Here is a 17,458-nt window from a genome sequence, read left to right on the forward strand (position 1 = left end):
GTTCAGTTCAGAGTCGATTCTTTCTTTTAGGAGACAATAACTTTATCTGTTGTGCTCTTTGACCTTTATAACTTTGCAGACATTTTACATTCACAAGCAGCTACTATATTACACACTACATGAGAGGTAATATTTAAAAAAGCATAATGGGGCATTTAACACTAATTTCAAAACTTTTGGAAGTGATTCAACTGTAAGGGGGAACTTTGTTTGGGGGTTATACTGTAAGCTAGGTTTAGAACAAAAAAACAACATTTCAATCTAATTCAAAACATACAATGTATTTTAGTGTAAAATGTTTTTTGAGAACTTTTCTGAGTGATGAATCGAACTAATCCCGATTATTTACAACAACAAAAAATCCTGGCAGCTGTGGTTGCCAGAATAATTCTGTAAAAAATACAGTACAAATGTAAATATATTTACAGAATAAAAACAGTATAAAACTGTAATTTGCAAATAAGAAAATTTCAATTTAAACCGGTAAATCCAACAATGCACACTGCTACTAAAATCTATCTTGTGCCTTTAACATACAACATTTTGAACTACTGCAATAAAATGAACTGTCTGCATAAACCAATTCACTATAATGAAAAGGATTAAACTTCCCAATCCAATTGCTGTGAAATTTAAAGGGAAAAAGTCATTATTTCCAATGTTAAAAAACTTTCTTCTATCCTCTCCTAATATATAGATTTATATAATAATAATAATTGCTGAGAAGTATTATTATTTCTCAGTGATGCATCAAACTGATTAATTAATCTTTTTTTACTCCTGCATTGAAATGAAATGTCTGAAAGGACCAGTTCACGAATTAGACCAACCAATTCAAACTGCTGTGAAACTTAAATGGGAAATTCAATTTTTGTTTTTTGTTTTATTGAAAAACTTTCTCCCATCCTCTCTTAATATATAAATGAATAATATTAATAATTATTATTGTTATAATTATTGCTGATAATTATTATTATTTTATTCTTATTTCTGAGTGATGCAGCAAAATAATATATATATATACACTCACCGGCCACTTTATTAGGTACCCCATGCTAGTAACGGGTTGGACCCCCTTTTGCCTTCAGAACTGCCTCAATTCTTCGTGGCATAGATTCAACAAGGTGCTGGAAGCATTCCTCAGGGAGTTTGGTCCATATTGACATGATGGCATCACACAGTTGCCGCAGATTTGTCGGCTGCACATCCATGATGCGAATCTCCCGTTCCACCACATCCCAAAGATGCTCTATTGGGTTGAGATCTGGTGACTGTGGAGGCCATTTTAGTACAGTGAACTCATTGTCATGTTCAAGAAACCAATTTGAAATGATTAGAGCTTTGTGACATGGTGGAAGTAGCCATCAGAGGATGGGTACATGGTGGCCATAAAGGGATGGACATGGTCAGAAACAATGCTCAGGTAGGCCGTGGCATTTAAAAAATGCCCAATTGGCACTAAGGGGCCTAAAGTGTGCCAGGAAAACATCCCCCACACCATTACACCACCACCACCAGCCTGCACAGTGGTAACAAGGCATGATGGTTCCATGTTCTCATTCTGTTTACGCCAAATTCTGACTCTATCATCTGAATGTCTCAACAGAAATCGAGACTCATCAGACCAGGCAACATTTTTCCAGTCTTCAACTGTTCAATTTTGGTGAGCTCTTGCAAATTGTAGCCTCTTTTTCCTATTTGTAGTGGAGATGAGTGGTACCCGGTGGAGTCTTCTGCTGTTGTAGCCCATCCGCCTCAAGGTTGTGCGTGTTGTGGCTTCACAAATGCTTTGCTGCATACCTCGGTTGTAACGAGTGGTTATTTCAGTCACTGTTGCCCTTCTATCAGCTCGAACCAGTCTGGCCATTCTCCTCTGACCTCTGGCATCAACAAGGCATTTCCGCCCACAGAACTGCCGCTCACTGGATGTTTTTTCTTTTTCGGACCATTCTCTGTAAACCCTAGAGATGGTTGTGCGTGAAAATCCCAGTAGATTAGCAGTTTCTGAAATACTCAGACCAGCCCTTCTGGCACCAACAATCATGCCACGTTCAAAGTCACTCAAATCAACTTTCTTCCCCATACTGATGCTTGGTTTGAACTGCAGGAGATTGTCTTGACCATGTCTACATGCCTAAATGCACTGAGTTGCCGCCATGTGATTGGCTGCTTAGAAATTAAGTGTTAACGAGCAGTTGGACAGGTGTACCTAATAAAGTGGCCGGTGAGTGTATATATATATATATATATATATTTTATTCTAAATGAACCAATTCACTATAATTCACTATAATGAATCAGACTTGCTTATCCAATTGCTGTGAACTTTAGGAAACAGTGTGAAAAAAATGGCAAACGTAAGTTCAAAAGACAATATTTATATATAGAATATTTAAAAAAGAAAGATTCAATGAATAACACTACAGAACAAAAATGTAAAGGACAAGAAAATAATAAGAAAGTCTCTCTTTCTCTGTCTCTCAGTTCCAGTCCCTTTCTTAGCACACAACCGGAAAGTGGAGAAAGCTGAAGATGACACCGAGGTAAGACGCAGCTCATAACTGATTATCCCAAATTTCCACGAGGTTTCATTCACTGATAATCATATACAAATGCTCTTGCTAACATTCTTGATATATACTGTTTAAAGGAATGCATGTAACATGAAACCTCATTGTATGTCTGCACCATTTTCGAGTTTGTCCAAGAGAAATGTTATAACAGTTTGGACAAAAGGTTTCCGCTGTGTGTGCGCGCAGGATCTGAAGGCGGTGGTGGACGGGATCGAGGGGATTCAGATCTCTCAGTGTCTCGGCCTGGGGGACTTTGACATGATCCGGGTCATCGGGAGGGGCAGTTACGCTAAAGTGCTGCTGGTCCGACTCAAGAAGAACGAACAGATTTACGCCATGAAGGTGGTGAAGAAAGAGCTGGTCCATGATGATGAGGTAACAGCCTGTGTTGTCATGCTGATGAGACTTCTTCAGTTTTATCATGGTGTCTCAGTGTCTTTGCTGCACCTCACAGATCTGGGGAAATGCAGGAAGTTCTCCTAGTTTGGACGTGTGATTGTTGTGTAGTTGACACCAGTAGGTGGTGCTGTGGGATTGCGCTCATTTTAAATCGCTCGCAGTTCATCTTCAGTGGTTTTCACAAGTTTATTCATACTAAAGATAAAGGCACTTTGTTCTTATTGGATATCAGACTGTTTGCCTGCTAATTATATATTTTTAAATTTTTCTTGTGTCCGCATTATAGTTTTAGGAGCCAAATTAAGCTCATCAATGAGCATGGCGTTAAAATAATTAAATAAATACAATAAAATAAAATATAAAAGGAGACTTCTGCAAATAATAAGAGAAATAAATGAAAAATTACTATTTTGGAATGATAGCTAATTTCTATAATAGAGAGTTAGATTACTCACTTTGTCACAACATCATTAAATGTGTCATTCTGTTTTAAAAGCAACCATAGACTGTAAAAAAAGAAAGCAACCTGTTTACACCCACATTCAATTTTCAGAGAAAAGAAATAGCTTTTTGTATATTTAGAATCTTGATGATTAATTTCACTTTGAAAAATGTTAGAATTGATATCATATTAAACTTTTTATATAGTTGAGTGTATATATAGTTTTTTATTCTAATGCAGTAAGAAATGTAATTTTATTTATTTATTTACATTATCGTTCAAAAGTTTGGGGTTAGTATAATTTTTAAAGAATTAAAAAAAAAAATTAAACACTTTTATACGTTCTATTCATCAAAGAATCCTGAAAAAAAAAATGGATTGCAGTTTCCACAAAAATACCTGATTTCAACATTGATGATAATAAGAAATGCTTCTTGAGCATCAAAACAGGTTATTAGAATGACTTCTGAAGGGTCATGTGACACTAAAGACTGGAGTATTGATGCTGAAAATGTAGTTTTACATCACAGGATTAAATTACATTTTAAAATATATTAAAACAGAAAAGAGTTGGTTTTAAATTGCAATTATATTTAACAATATTACTGTTTTGCTGTATATTTGATTAAATGCAGCCATAATGAACATAAGAGACTTCTTTCAAAAATATTACAAAATCGTATAGACCCCAAACTTTTGAATATTAGTGTATTTATTAATTTAATATAACCTTTAAATGCAGTGGGATTTGACTTTATTCTAAAAAGCACAATATAACATTGAGAGACTTTTTGTTTTGTTTGTAAAATCAAAGAGAAATCTCTTTCTTTCTTTCTCTCCCTGTACTGAAACCTGATATGTGTGAACAGGCATCACATAGAAAGACAAACTGAACTCTACAGCTATTCATCACAATGTAAACTCTGTACAGTCAAAGCTATTGTGTCTTTGTAAACTTGGCTCGCTCAGGAACATAAAGCCACATGGCTGTCAGCTAACGCACATGAATGAAGTTCACGAAGAGCAGAGGTCCTTCCAGAATGACAGAGACATGCAGTTGAACTCTGGATATGCACAAACAATGTAATTGCTTCCTGGAAGGCAGGCGTTCCTTCAAGGAATGTGTTCTCCTTTTCTTATAATGTACTGTACATGTGTGTTCTGTGTATGTATGTTGTGCAGTCACACTTATTAAGGCTTAATGAGGCAATTTAATGATGCACTCAGTTTGGCTTTTTATGCAACAAATTGCAGTTTGACATGCTGTACGTAAGCAATAACATATGTGTTATATTGTAAATATAGTCACATAGAGTGTTGTTCAACCCCTTAAACTTTGACTACATTCACAACATGGATCCCTGCTGGTTAAAAAAAAAAAAGTCTTAAAATGTCTTAAAGACAGTTTAATCAAACTTAAGGTCATTAAAATTCTCAAATGGTATAACAGAAGTGTTACTTATAATTTTAAGAGGTCTGAAGAGGTTGTGTGGACCGAAATACAGGAATCGTATTATTAACTTTCAAAAGGTTATGATGGAACTAAATAAATGTGAGCGCTGCATGTTTAAAGTCAAAACTTGGTGCTGCTGCAGAACAATAACCTTTTTATTGCCTTTCTTTAAACACATTATTATCCTATTAGCATAACCCAATCCATATGTATACTATTGATATATTAGTACATATACCAATTCCAGTGCATAAGTATATATTAAATCAAATATGTCTAGAGTATTTTAAACCCTATTTTGCTAATATTAAGTTCTTGATTAATGTTAAGTAAAAGAATCTGGGGTATATGATTTATTTTGAGATTGTATGAGTTTATTATGTATGGGAATAATGTATTAATTTTATTTGTCTTAATAAGGTCTTAAAGTCTTACATTTAAAGTCTTTTGCTTCTATAAAGGCGTTACAAAAAATAAAACATTACAAGTAAACTAAGGATAATATTTTTTTCTCTATGGATACTGCGCAGTAATATACGTATAATGCTCCATAGCTATTGGTCAAACATGTGTTTTGCATCATAACTGCTACTATTGTGTTTACCGGTATTTTAGCTTGGCTAGAATGCTGTATTGACCCGTCAGCATCCAGGACTGGAACTATCCGTTTTTTTATTTCATTTAAATTATTTTAGACAACATTTTTCAAATTCTTATCTGATTATCATATATGCATTTATGCACCTCATATGAATTGAGAGAGAGATTTGTGCATGAATAAACTGCAGACTATTAAAGTGGTTAAAAATTAAAAACGCTAAAAAACTTAGAAAAATGCTGACTAGTCACAGTACTTAAAATACACTTCCCTATAATACATTCATATTAATTTGAGCTTAAATTCCTGATGATGAACAAAATTAATGAATGAATTAATGCCCATGTTATTTGTCGATTACAATAAGGTTTATTATAGTTAACCAAAAATAAAAAAGTTAAAAATGTCATTAAAATAAACATTAACTGAATAGTTAATAGTATAAAAAACAGAAACGTATTAGAAAAGCAACATTTCTCACTTTTGTTCAGTTTAACTTGATGTAGTAAAATAACTCAAACTAAAAGTGAAATAAATAATGATAAAAAAACGATATAGACATTAACAATAAAATACAACAACATTTACTAAAATAAATAATAGTATCTCAATGATAATAAAATAATGCATTATACTGGAAACATACTATGTTAGAGGTCAGAGGTCAGTAGATAACTGTTATTTGACAAGACAAATATTACGATTGGCTATTCCATTGAGGGGAGAAAGATGGAGATAGAGAAAGAAAACAAAGAAAGATGGAGAAATGTAGGAAGAGAGAAAATTAACATACAATATATACGTATATCATCTGTTTCTCTTCATCTCTTTATGCTGACACTGCTTTCCTGTAATCTGCTTTCCACTCGTCCAGGAAATTAAATTGTTCTGGTTTTGGAAATCAGACTGTGTGTGTGTGTGTGTGTGTGTGTGTGTGTGTGTGTGTGTGTGTGTGTGTGTAAAGTTTTGCCTACATCATGGGGCCAAAAGTCCCATGAGGAAAACCACTTAACATACTAAACATGCTAATTAAAATCTAAAAATCCATACAGGTTTCTGTTAGTGTTAAGTATAAGGTCAGGGAATAGAAAACATCATTAGCTTGGTTTAAAAACAGTATTCGCCAATGAAAACGTCCAGACATGATAGAAAAACAAAGTGTTTGTTTGGGCTGAGATCTCATTTCACCCGTAGCCTCTCAAAAGACGTTCACTGTCATTTTTCAACTTTAGTTGTTGAGTAACAGACGTTCTCTGGAGTTCTTTGAGCTGATTACAAGTGTTGCTTAATGTTAAAGTGTTGACAGAACAAAAATACTTGACTTTATCAACACATTGCTGAGCTGTGTCTTCACACCCAGAGACATTCTCAATACAGATGTTTTGTAACATCCTGTCTGGACGGTTCTGTGAAACGAAAGTGGTGTACATTTGAAAGATACTGTACAATATATACCTTTATTGGCTTATCTTGTGATTTATTTACATGTCTGTTTCTCTTTTCTCTGTTGTCTTTCCTTTCTGCACTTTTTAAAGAAGAAGAGAAAGGTGCTTTTCTTCTTTTAAATCTGAGATTTGACTCCCCAAAGTGACAGCATGCAATAGTGCCAAGTGTTTTCCGCTGTTAAACGATCAATAGATGAGGCTTTTCTCAGAAAACACAGGCTTGTTTTTTTCTTTATCCTGAAATAGTCCCCCAGTAGAGGCGGTGAAACATAATGTCCTCTCCTCTAGTTCTTAGAAAGCAGTGAAACAGATTCCTGTCATGATCATTTGCAGTTGATTATTCATGATAAGGCAAATGTCTCTCTCTCTCTCTCTCTCTCTCTCTCTCTCTCTCTCTCTCTCTCTTTTTTTTTTTCTGGTGTAGGACATTGACTGGGTCCAGACAGAGAAACACGTGTTTGAACAAGCATCGACCAATCCATTCTTAGTGGGACTTCACTCTTGCTTTCAGACAGAAAGCCGGTAAGAGGAGAATGTATTTCATTCACCAAAGCATTTTGTAATAGCACACTTAAAATAAGAAATCTTCGCCGCAAGAAAAAGTCATAAAATGTGAAACAAAAAATCCCAATGGACGTTTTTGTTAAACTATGGCTACATTCACAAAATCAGCGTTTGAGATTGACAACCGTGATTTTTTTCACAGATTTGCTATTTAAATCGCACATAAAACTGCAGGTATGAGCGGATCAAATAATGTCTGTATGAACAGGAAACCAGTCAATGGTGATAGCCATGTTTACAGCCTGTAACCATGGTAATAGATAATGATAGTAAATATTGTGTCTTTTCTTCTGAGCTATTTTGGGCATTTTGGAACAATCCTGCCGTCTTCATTCCCTCTGAAATGCAGCCAAACGCTTTTTTTTTTTTTCTTCCACCGAAACTCTTAACTGGATTTTTTTCCTAGCTGTTCATCTGCACAATATCACTATTTACTGCTGTTCTTCATAACTTGAGAGGTTGACAGTACTAACAATAGTGAGAAATTACTTGCAACAGACAACTAGTTTTGTAACTCGACTGTGGAGAATTTAAGGTCTCTGAGTTATAGAACATGGTTGTCAATCTTTTTTACATGACCAAACGTAGTGTGAACGTACAGTATAGCCAGTATATCTCTCACATACAGCACATCTGAAACAAAAACTATTAAGAAATGATGAATGTCTCCTGCTCTCCATTCAGGCTGTTTCTAGTGATTGAGTATGTGAATGGAGGAGATCTTATGTTCCATATGCAGAGGCAGCGGAAGCTTCCAGAGGAACATGCCAGGTATGTGCAATTTAAAAAAAAAAGATTGTTGATATTTTCAACTCAGGAGGCCATTTAGATTAGGCCTAATTTTATGTGGGATTGGATGGTTGGATGGATGGATGAAGGAGAAAAGGAACAATGAGTAGGTCACTAGATGAACAATTCTTAGCCAAAAAATGGGTTGCAGGTCTGTTCAGCAGCAACTATAAATGAATAAATACAGAAAAATAAAAAGCCATTAACCATATAGCCTAAAGGCCCGTTCACACCAAGGACAATAACTATAAAGATAACAATAAAGATATAGTGCTAAAAATCTTTCTCAATATTTAAGAATAGCGGAACTCACACCACAGCTATAATGATAACGGCACAGAGAAACGATATTGTTGGAATCACTTTCAAAACGTTTTTATCCTGCTAATGAACAATAAAAACCTTGACAGCCAATCAGAACCATCCTGCTGTAATGAGCTTGCGCATTTAAAGTGACAGACAAGCACGTGCTTAGAATAAACAGAACGATATTGTCCGCTGGTGTGGACGCTAATGTATTTATCGTTATAGTTATATAAAAAGTTATCGTTTATGGTGTGGACGGGCCTATATAGTTATGATAGCAAAATAAATGGACACTACTGTTCAAATGTTCCGGTCGATTTTTTCAATGTATTTGAAATGTAATGTAAAACCGTTTTGAAATTTAATGTTTTAGTCTCTTATTCTTATCAAGGCTGCATTATTTGTTAAAAAAAACCCAGTGAAAATATGATTTCATGGTTTCTTATGATTCAAATAGAGAAAATATTTCTTACACAAATAAAAATGTGCACGTTTTAGGCTCACGGCATTCACTCTGGCACCAGTGACTCTCTCTGACTTCAAAAGCACAACTCATCTGTGTAGTTTTATAGTTTAACTTGAAATTGTCCGTGCTAATGATTGAACTAAAGCCACGCCCTTAGTTTAAATGCAGATCTCATACACTTCTGTTAGGCTATATTACTCTGTTAGATGATGTGAATCCTGTCACAGCGACTGATCTGAGCACTGTTGTAATGCCCCCTTTCACACGTCTGATAAACTGAGATCAAACGCAGGCTAATCATTTGAGTCAAGCTCACCCCGACCGGTCCTATCAATATGCGTCCGGCACACCACACATATGCAAATCCACATGCTAATTACGAGTAATGAGCCTAAATATTCATGAGTTGCTCCTAAAGGTCTCACGAGCCCTTGCTGATCGCTGACATGAAGCAAAAGATTCAGATTGCCAGACCTGAAACCTGTTCGGAAATGTCACCACTCATTTTGTCCTACTTTGAACACCTTCTTTCTTTTTATTTGCTTTTTTTTTTCTAACTTTAAACAGGGTTGAGACAGTTAGATGCACAGCTCCCGCTTGGGAAACTCTCAAAAAATTGTTTATGTTCATGTTTATCTAATGTTCTGTCAATTTCACACATATATTGACTTTACATTATATTGACAGTTGCTTTTTTCCTTATATGCGACATTGTGCTGGGTAGGCCACTGTGAAATTTCATTGGTCAACATCCCAATCCACTTAACTGAACACCTAAAGTGTAAAAAAAAACATTCCACGGTTTTTTTTTTTTGCTAGTAATTTCAAGAAATTGCTTGTCACTGGACGCTTGTCACATCGCTAATGGTCATACAGGTAAAGGATGCTTAAGGACAGATTATTGTACAGATTATAGTACCTCAGCATTGTTGAATGCTTGATTCTGATTGGTTGACACATGGTCTCGAATGTATTAAAGCCTTGTACACTACTATTTAAAAGTTTGGGGTCAGTAAGATTTTGTTTTTGTTTTTCAATATTCAGCAAGAACATTAAATTATCAAAGCATTAAATTGGTAGTAAAGACAAGGCATATAACTTGCACACAGTAGTAGCAACATTAATTTAATTTATGAAGAGTTAAAAAAAAATATTGAACATGAAACAGAATCATAGGAAACAAACAAAAAATTCACATTACTGTCCAAAGGTATTTTTTGACAAAAATGTATACTTTTATTCAGCAAGGATACATTAAATTGATCAAAAGTGACAGTAAAGAAAATTATAATCTTACAAAAGATTTCTGATCAATGTCATTCTTTTGAACATTATATTCATTAAAGAATCAGGAAAAAAAATATATCACAGAATTACCACAATATTATTCAGCCCAACTGTTAATACTGTATAACAATAAGAGATATTTCTTGAGCAGCAAATCAGCGTATTTGAATGATTTCTGAAGGATCATGTGACTAAAAACTAGAGTAATGATGCTGAAAATTCAGCTTTGCATCACATAAATAAATGCAGTCTTGATAATTAACATTAACAAATCTTACCGACCCTAAACTTTTGAACGGTTGTGTGTTAAATGTGGAAATCAACAATTCATCTTCAATTAGTCCTCATCTGTATGTTTTAAAATGACGAGTCTTGCCAATGACTTCTTTTTTCCTGTTTCCTGCAGATTTTATGCTGCTGAAATTTGCATCGCTCTTAATTTTCTGCATGAGAAGGGCATTATTTACCGCGATTTAAAACTGGACAATGTACTATTGGACCAGGATGGCCATATCAAACTTACAGACTATGGCATGTGCAAGGTAGAACCTAATACTAAACACAAATAGAAGTAGCCATAGATGTATCTCTCAGTAAGTCAAAAAATACTGTTAAAACAGGGTAGAACTCATACCAGATTTTGTTTCAGGAGGGAATCAGACCAGGTGACACCACCAGCACATTCTGTGGGACGCCCAACTACATCGCCCCAGAGATCCTGAGGGGAGAAGATTACGGTAGGTGTGACTACATGAATCCATACACCCCCTGCTGTCAATACTGCACAATAAGTAACATAGTAAAATGTATATATTTAGTGTTATGTGAATCCTACTGATAAAGATTGAACTCTTCTTTTTCTGTGTCTCAGGGTTTAGTGTAGACTGGTGGGCCCTGGGTGTGCTCATGTTTGAAATGATGGCAGGTCGATCTCCCTTTGACATCATCACTGACAATCCTGACATGAACACAGAGGAATATCTCTTCCAAGGTGACTACTTGTGAATTCAACGTTTAGTTCAATGTAAACCATGTATTACGGAAGTTTTATTTATTCTCGCCAAAGCCAATTTTTACTTCCATTTGGCGCTTGATAGGTGTTAATTTTGGACCTACTCACAGTTTTTACAGTGATGCAGCGATATATATATATAAATCTCTAGTAACACTTTATTTTACAATGTCCTTGTTACACATGTTATATGTAGTTACTATAGTAATAACTATAATTTGTGCATAATTACATGTAACTAACCCTAAACTAAAACCTAACCCTTAACCCTATAGTAAGTACATGTAGTTAATTATTATTACTCTAATAAGTAACACTGACACCTTAAAATAAAGTGTAACCAAATCTCTTCATCTTTTTCCCACAAATTATAGAAGGTATGTTCAATTCTGGTAGAGTGAAATGGACAAACTTTTGAAGAGTTTTATTTTTATTTTGTTGGTAACACTTTTTGATCGTCCACTTTAGACATTCTACTAACCATAAGTAACTTAGCAACTATTCAACTTATTCTACTAACCCCAACTCTAACATTCTACTACTGTCTACTAATACTCTATTGAGAGTTAGTTAACATGTAGTTGCAAACTCACTTAGTAGAATGTCTAAATTGGACCATGAAAATAAAGTGTAACCATTTTTTTTTTCATAAATCTACTATTGGTCACCCTTTACATATGTTTGAGGTTTTGAAGTATTCAAGCAAAGAAAAGTATTAAAAAGAGCTTGTGACTAAACCTTGTAGCTCCATTTGATCCTCAAACTGTTGGTAAAACGTCATAACTCCACCCGCCTCTATCATGAATGAAGTGCTGCACACAGTTTGGACCATCTCTGCTTGTTGCACATATATATATATATATAGTTAAAGACACATTTTTTATGTATTTGAAGAGTGTAGAAGATGTCTTAGTCACCGATAGATGCATTTGTCATCAAATCATAGCCAATACAGTCTTAAATAGTCTGTATGTAGCACTTATTTTTTAATAACATGAGATTTTGCTGAGTGCCCACATAGCTACAAATTTTTTTTATAACGTGTACGTTGATTAAAACGCAATGTGATGTACTTGCTGCCTCAGATGCGGCTGTTCTAATGACGGACAAAACACATATGTCCGAAATTCCCTAAAATTCGCTGGTCCATTTCAGCTTTATTTTGGTCAAATTTTAATAATATAATGACAAGTGTCTGACCATATATAAAGGCACTTATAAAGTTATAAAAATTTCCTTGAAAGTAGTGTTTTTGGACACATATCCGCCCGACAGCGATGATATGTTCATATGTATTGCTGAGCCCTTCACGGCATGTGTGCCATTCCTTAATGAGACATTCTTTCATCCCCCCTTTCCTCGCCTCCCTTCAATCTCCAGAGCAGAGAGTGTGTGGTCATCTGCTTCCCTGTCTGTTCTCTGGTGCTCCAGCCGTGAGGGCAGCGTGCTCCTGGATCACTCTCGTTCATACAGACACACACAACATGAACCTGGATCTCTCTCCACAACCGGAACTCCGTTCCCCCAATCCAAACCTCAGTTCGTCCATATGCTGCAGCGTCGTCCCGGTCCAACCTCCCCCCGGCCCTACACGGCGCTCCGCCGCCCACCCAGGAGCAGGGCAGATGCTGCCACCGCCGAGCCAACACTTTAGCCGCTTTCGGGCCGCCGTCCAAACCGCGTCACAGCAGCAGGGCAGAGCCCCTGCAAGACCTAAATCCCTTTAGCTTTCGATTTGGAAAAGAAAACAAACAGGGGGATGTGGCATTCAGAGAGGGGAAAGATAAACGCTCGTCTGCACTCCGTCTTTGAGAGCGAGATGAAATTTAACAGGCTTTACTTCTGGACTGTTTCCCAAGATACGCAACTGTAAAAGAAATCCAAAAATGCTGGGATGAGACGTATTAAAAAGACATTTTTTATTTTTATTTTTTTTTACTTTTTGTGGGGTGTTTTAAATCCACTTAACACCGCGACAGAATTTTATGAATTTACAGAAATAAACATGGAGCGGGGAGAAATCTTTTGAGTCTTTGATTGAATATCGAAGGGCTTATTCAGGCGTCTGTAGTGTGTGGGTGTATGAGCGAGAGATTTTGTGTGTGTGGGTTAAAGCCTGTCTCTCTCTGACACTGCCGCACAACACGACGGGCATACTCTGCAAGAATGACTCATACTCTTTTATCTTCTGTTTCTTTTTCCCCTCTCTCTTTCAGTAATTTTGGAGAAGCCGATACGGATTCCCAGGTCATTGTCTGTTAAGGCTGCGAGTGTGCTGAAAGGTTTTCTGAACAAGGTGAGAACAGAATGTACTTGGTATGCGAACGAACACTGCAGAGTGCAATACAGCTGTCATGTTTTTGCAAAACACAAGGAGATGAGAAAAAGAGGTTATAGAGAACAAAAAACATTAAAAATATCATTCAGTAAAATTACATTATTAGTGCTATTGAATAAACTAGTAGTGCATGCGCCAGCACCAAGTAAGGTGCTGTTATCAAAGGATTCTGTAAAAACAGTTCAACATTTCATGAACTCTAAGGTCATGCTTCCATCGAAGCCAGTCGGTGTGATTTCTACTTCATTAAAACTGATTCAGTGAAAATAACAACATAACATTTGCTATAGCATCAACAGAAATGAATATATATTTGAAGTATTGTAATATTTTACCTATTCTGTTTTATATATTTTTTCTTTTTTTTATATTTCACTTCATATTTTTATAAAAATTCTGTCAGTTAAGTCAGCAAGATGGCGTCAGGCAGGTGTGGAGTGTCAATCACACTATGCATCTTCACCCTATTTTATACGTTTTTATGGCGTTTTAATGAAGTGGAAAATCGTTTTTTTACTTTAAAAAATGAAATTCAGCAACCTGCCTCAGGATTGAAACATCTTGGTTTTGGAAAGAACGTTATCTATTCATTGATCTATCACCCATGGAGCATATGTTCTAGAAAATCAAGTCGTAGCCAAAGACGCGGCTATAAAAGACACTTGAGTGATTTGTTAATCATTTTAATGTGTTTGCTGGTGTCGGGAGACATACATCAATGTCCTGGGCCGGTGTCATGTGAAGGCGGTGAAGGAGTTAACGCGACTCTTTTCGAGGAGAATCGTCGGAATATGGACATGGAACAATGTCGGCGTTCGGAAGTTGTGACAGCGTGGAACTTGATGGCGGATCAGTGGAGTGATTTGCATCCTTGTCATGAAACACGAGATGTGTATCAAATGGATTATGGTGTGTCTGAGATTTTTTCGAATACGGAGAAAGAAGGAACGAAACAGAGGAGCCAATTGTTTAAATCTACTGAGAAGGACGAGGAAGATATCCTACTCAACGATGCGATGACGTGCAAGATAAGTGGCTATAGATCTTTTAGATCAATGAAAGGTTTGCATATGGCTCACCTCAACGTCAGAAGTCTTCTTCCAAAGATAAGTGAACTACGCTATTTATGTCAGGAATCTAAAGTGGCGTTGTTCAGCTGCAGCGAAACATGGCTTGATGATTCAGTATTGGATGAAGAGATTCAAATTGACAATTATTGTTTGTTCAGACGAGATCGAAATCGGAAAGGAGGTGGTGTGTGTGCATATATAAGGTCAGATTTGGTGTGTAATGAGAGAAGAGATTTTATTAACTCTAAGGTGGAGGCGTTCTGGCTTGAAGTTTTGTTGCCTAAGAGCAAACCGATTTTGGTTGGTATCTGCTATCGTCCTCCGGATCAAAGTGATTTTTATGAGAGTTTGGATGAGGTTTTAAATATGTCTGATTATGTTTTAGGTCAAGAATTGATTATTTTGGGCGATTTAAATACAGATATGTTGAAGAAAGACTCATCAGTGTTTAAGCAGTACAGTTCACTTTGCAAATCATATTCATTGAAACAAATTATCAGTGACCCAACCAGAATTACCTCTAATAGCAGTACAATTATTGATATTATACTGGTTTCAGACATTTCTAGGATATATAAAAGTGGTGTTTTGGAGCTTGGTTTAAGTGATCATAATATGGTGTATGTAGTTAGGAAATTAAATAGAGAGGCTATAAGTCATCACAATACATTAAAAATTAGATCACTTAAAAGATACTGTCCACAATTTTTTGTTGAAGAGCTTAGTAAGGTCAATTGGAAAGAAGTGATGCAGTTTGATGATGTGGATACAGTTTGGGACAGGTTTAAAAAGAGATTTGTGCAAGTTCTGAATAAAGTAGCACCTTACAAAGAAATAAGAATTAAACAAAGAACAGAACCCTGGATGACCGATAGTATTTTAAAAGATATTAAGGAACGCAATAATAGCCTAAAATCATTCAAAAAAGATGGAAATGAAGACAATTATATCAAATTTAAACGTAAAAGAAATGAGATTAGGTGCAAAATTAAAGAGGCTAAAAAAATGTTTTTGATGAATGAAATTAGTGAAGCTAAACAAGACTCTAAAAAACTATGGCGAATCTTGAGTGGTCTAGGCTATCGGCAAAAGGTTAAAAGTAAAGAACCAAGAATTAGTCTCATAAGTAACGGTCAATTGATGACAGACCAGAAAAAGGTAGCAAGTTGTTTTAATGAATTTTTTACTTCGGTGGGTGAAAATTTAGTAAAGGAGCTTCCAGCACAATCAGACTTATATGACGATAAATTGGTTAAAGAATATTATGACAATTGTGGTGTTGCCTTAGGAAGTTTTTCATTTAGCAAAGTAACAGAGAACATAGTTTATAAGAAACTAAGTGAATTGAAGTGCAATAAAGCCACAGGTCTGGATAATATCCCGGCTAAATTTATTAAAGACGCTGCTAATTTTATAACTCCTATGGTTACTCATATTTTAAATCTTTCTATTTGCCAGAACAAGGTACCAGCTGAATTTAAAAAAGCTAAAATTTTCCCCCTTTTTAAAAAAGGGAGTAGGCTTGATTGTAATAATTATAGGCCTGTGTCAATCCTGTCGTCTTTATCTAAAATTTTAGAAAAAATATTATTTGACCAAATTGAGGAATATATTTCCAACTTTAATATTTTATATGAATTTCAGTCTGGTTTTAGAAAGTTACATTCCACAGAGACAACTATTCTATATTTGACGGATTATATAAAGAAAGGAATAGATAAAGGTAAACTAAGTGGGATGGTCTTGCTTGATTTACGAAAAGCCTTCGACACAGTCGACCATAATATTCTGCTGTTAAAATTAAATGCTATGGGATTTGATTCTAATTCATGTAAATGGGTCAAATCCTATCTTACGAATAGGTGTCAAATGGTCGATATAAATGGAAAGTGCTCAGAATTTTTGCCGATCTCTTGTGGAGTACCACAAGGTAGTGTATTGGGGCCCTTACTTTTTTTAATTTATATAAATGATTTAAAGATGGCCTGTTCGAGCCACTTATCATTATATGCTGACGATGCCGTAATAATAGTTACTGATGAAAATAAAGAAACAATAGAAAACAAGTTAAAAAGAGAAATAGTAGAAGTATCTAATTGGTGCTTTAAAAATAAGCTATTTTTACATTTAGGGAAAACTGAGGCTATCTTATTCGGTTCAACTGCAAAATTGAAGAAATGTCCAAATTTAGAAATAAGGGTGGGAGATGAGCATTTTTCTTTTAAACAAGAAGTGAAACTTTTAGGATGTATTTTTGATAACAAAATGACTGGGGATAGCATGGCGGCTGCTGCTTTATCGAAAATAAATAATCGAATAAAATTTTTAGCTCGACAGGCTGCTTATTTAGATAAACAAACAATGACAAAGTTAGCTGTTGCATTAGTGCAGCCACATTTCGACTATGCAGCAACTTTTTGGTATAGTGGCTCTAAAAAACATGTCAAAAATAAATTACAGACTGCTCAGAATAGGTTGTGTAGAATTATTTTGGGATCACATCCTCGTATGCATCTAAATGATAACCATTTCAAAGAATTGGGAATTTTAAAAGTGGATAAAAGAGTAATTTTTATTAAAATCAAGATGGTGCATAAAATAATTCAGAGGGCTGTTCCTAAATACTTGCTTGACTATTATGATTTTGTGAGAGATGTTCACTGTATTTCTACAAGGGCAAGGATGAATAATATATATCTGTACCGGTTTAAAAGTG

At 35.4% G+C, this 17,458-nt stretch overlaps 1 protein-coding gene across 3 annotated transcripts in view; it reads left to right on the forward strand.

Annotated features, from left to right (window-relative positions):
• prkcz (protein kinase C, zeta) overlaps positions 1-17,458 on the forward strand; it is a 77,867-nt gene that overhangs the window by 27,922 nt on the left and 32,487 nt on the right. For 2 of the 3 annotated variants that reach the window (XM_056238724.1, XM_056238725.1), the window contains exons 5-12: positions 2,485-2,543; positions 2,760-2,948; positions 7,335-7,432; positions 8,159-8,245; positions 10,729-10,864; positions 10,972-11,059; positions 11,194-11,313; positions 13,551-13,630. In XM_056238724.1, coding sequence (XP_056094699.1) covers positions 2,485-2,543; positions 2,760-2,948; positions 7,335-7,432; positions 8,159-8,245; positions 10,729-10,864; positions 10,972-11,059; positions 11,194-11,313; positions 13,551-13,630 — 857 coding nt within the window. Of the gene's footprint in view, positions 1-2,484; positions 2,544-2,759; positions 2,949-7,334; positions 7,433-8,158; positions 8,246-10,728; positions 10,865-10,971; positions 11,060-11,193; positions 11,314-12,714; positions 13,345-13,550; positions 13,631-17,458 lie in introns of those variants that run through there. The other variant, XM_056238726.1, reaches the window with a different exon arrangement.

The sequence above is a fragment of the Rhinichthys klamathensis genome, unplaced genomic scaffold (genome assembly GCF_029890125.1).
Source record: "Rhinichthys klamathensis goyatoka isolate OS25496 unplaced genomic scaffold, OSU_Roscu_1.1 h1tg000533l_1, whole genome shotgun sequence".
NCBI lineage: Eukaryota > Metazoa > Chordata > Actinopteri > Cypriniformes > Leuciscidae > Rhinichthys > Rhinichthys klamathensis.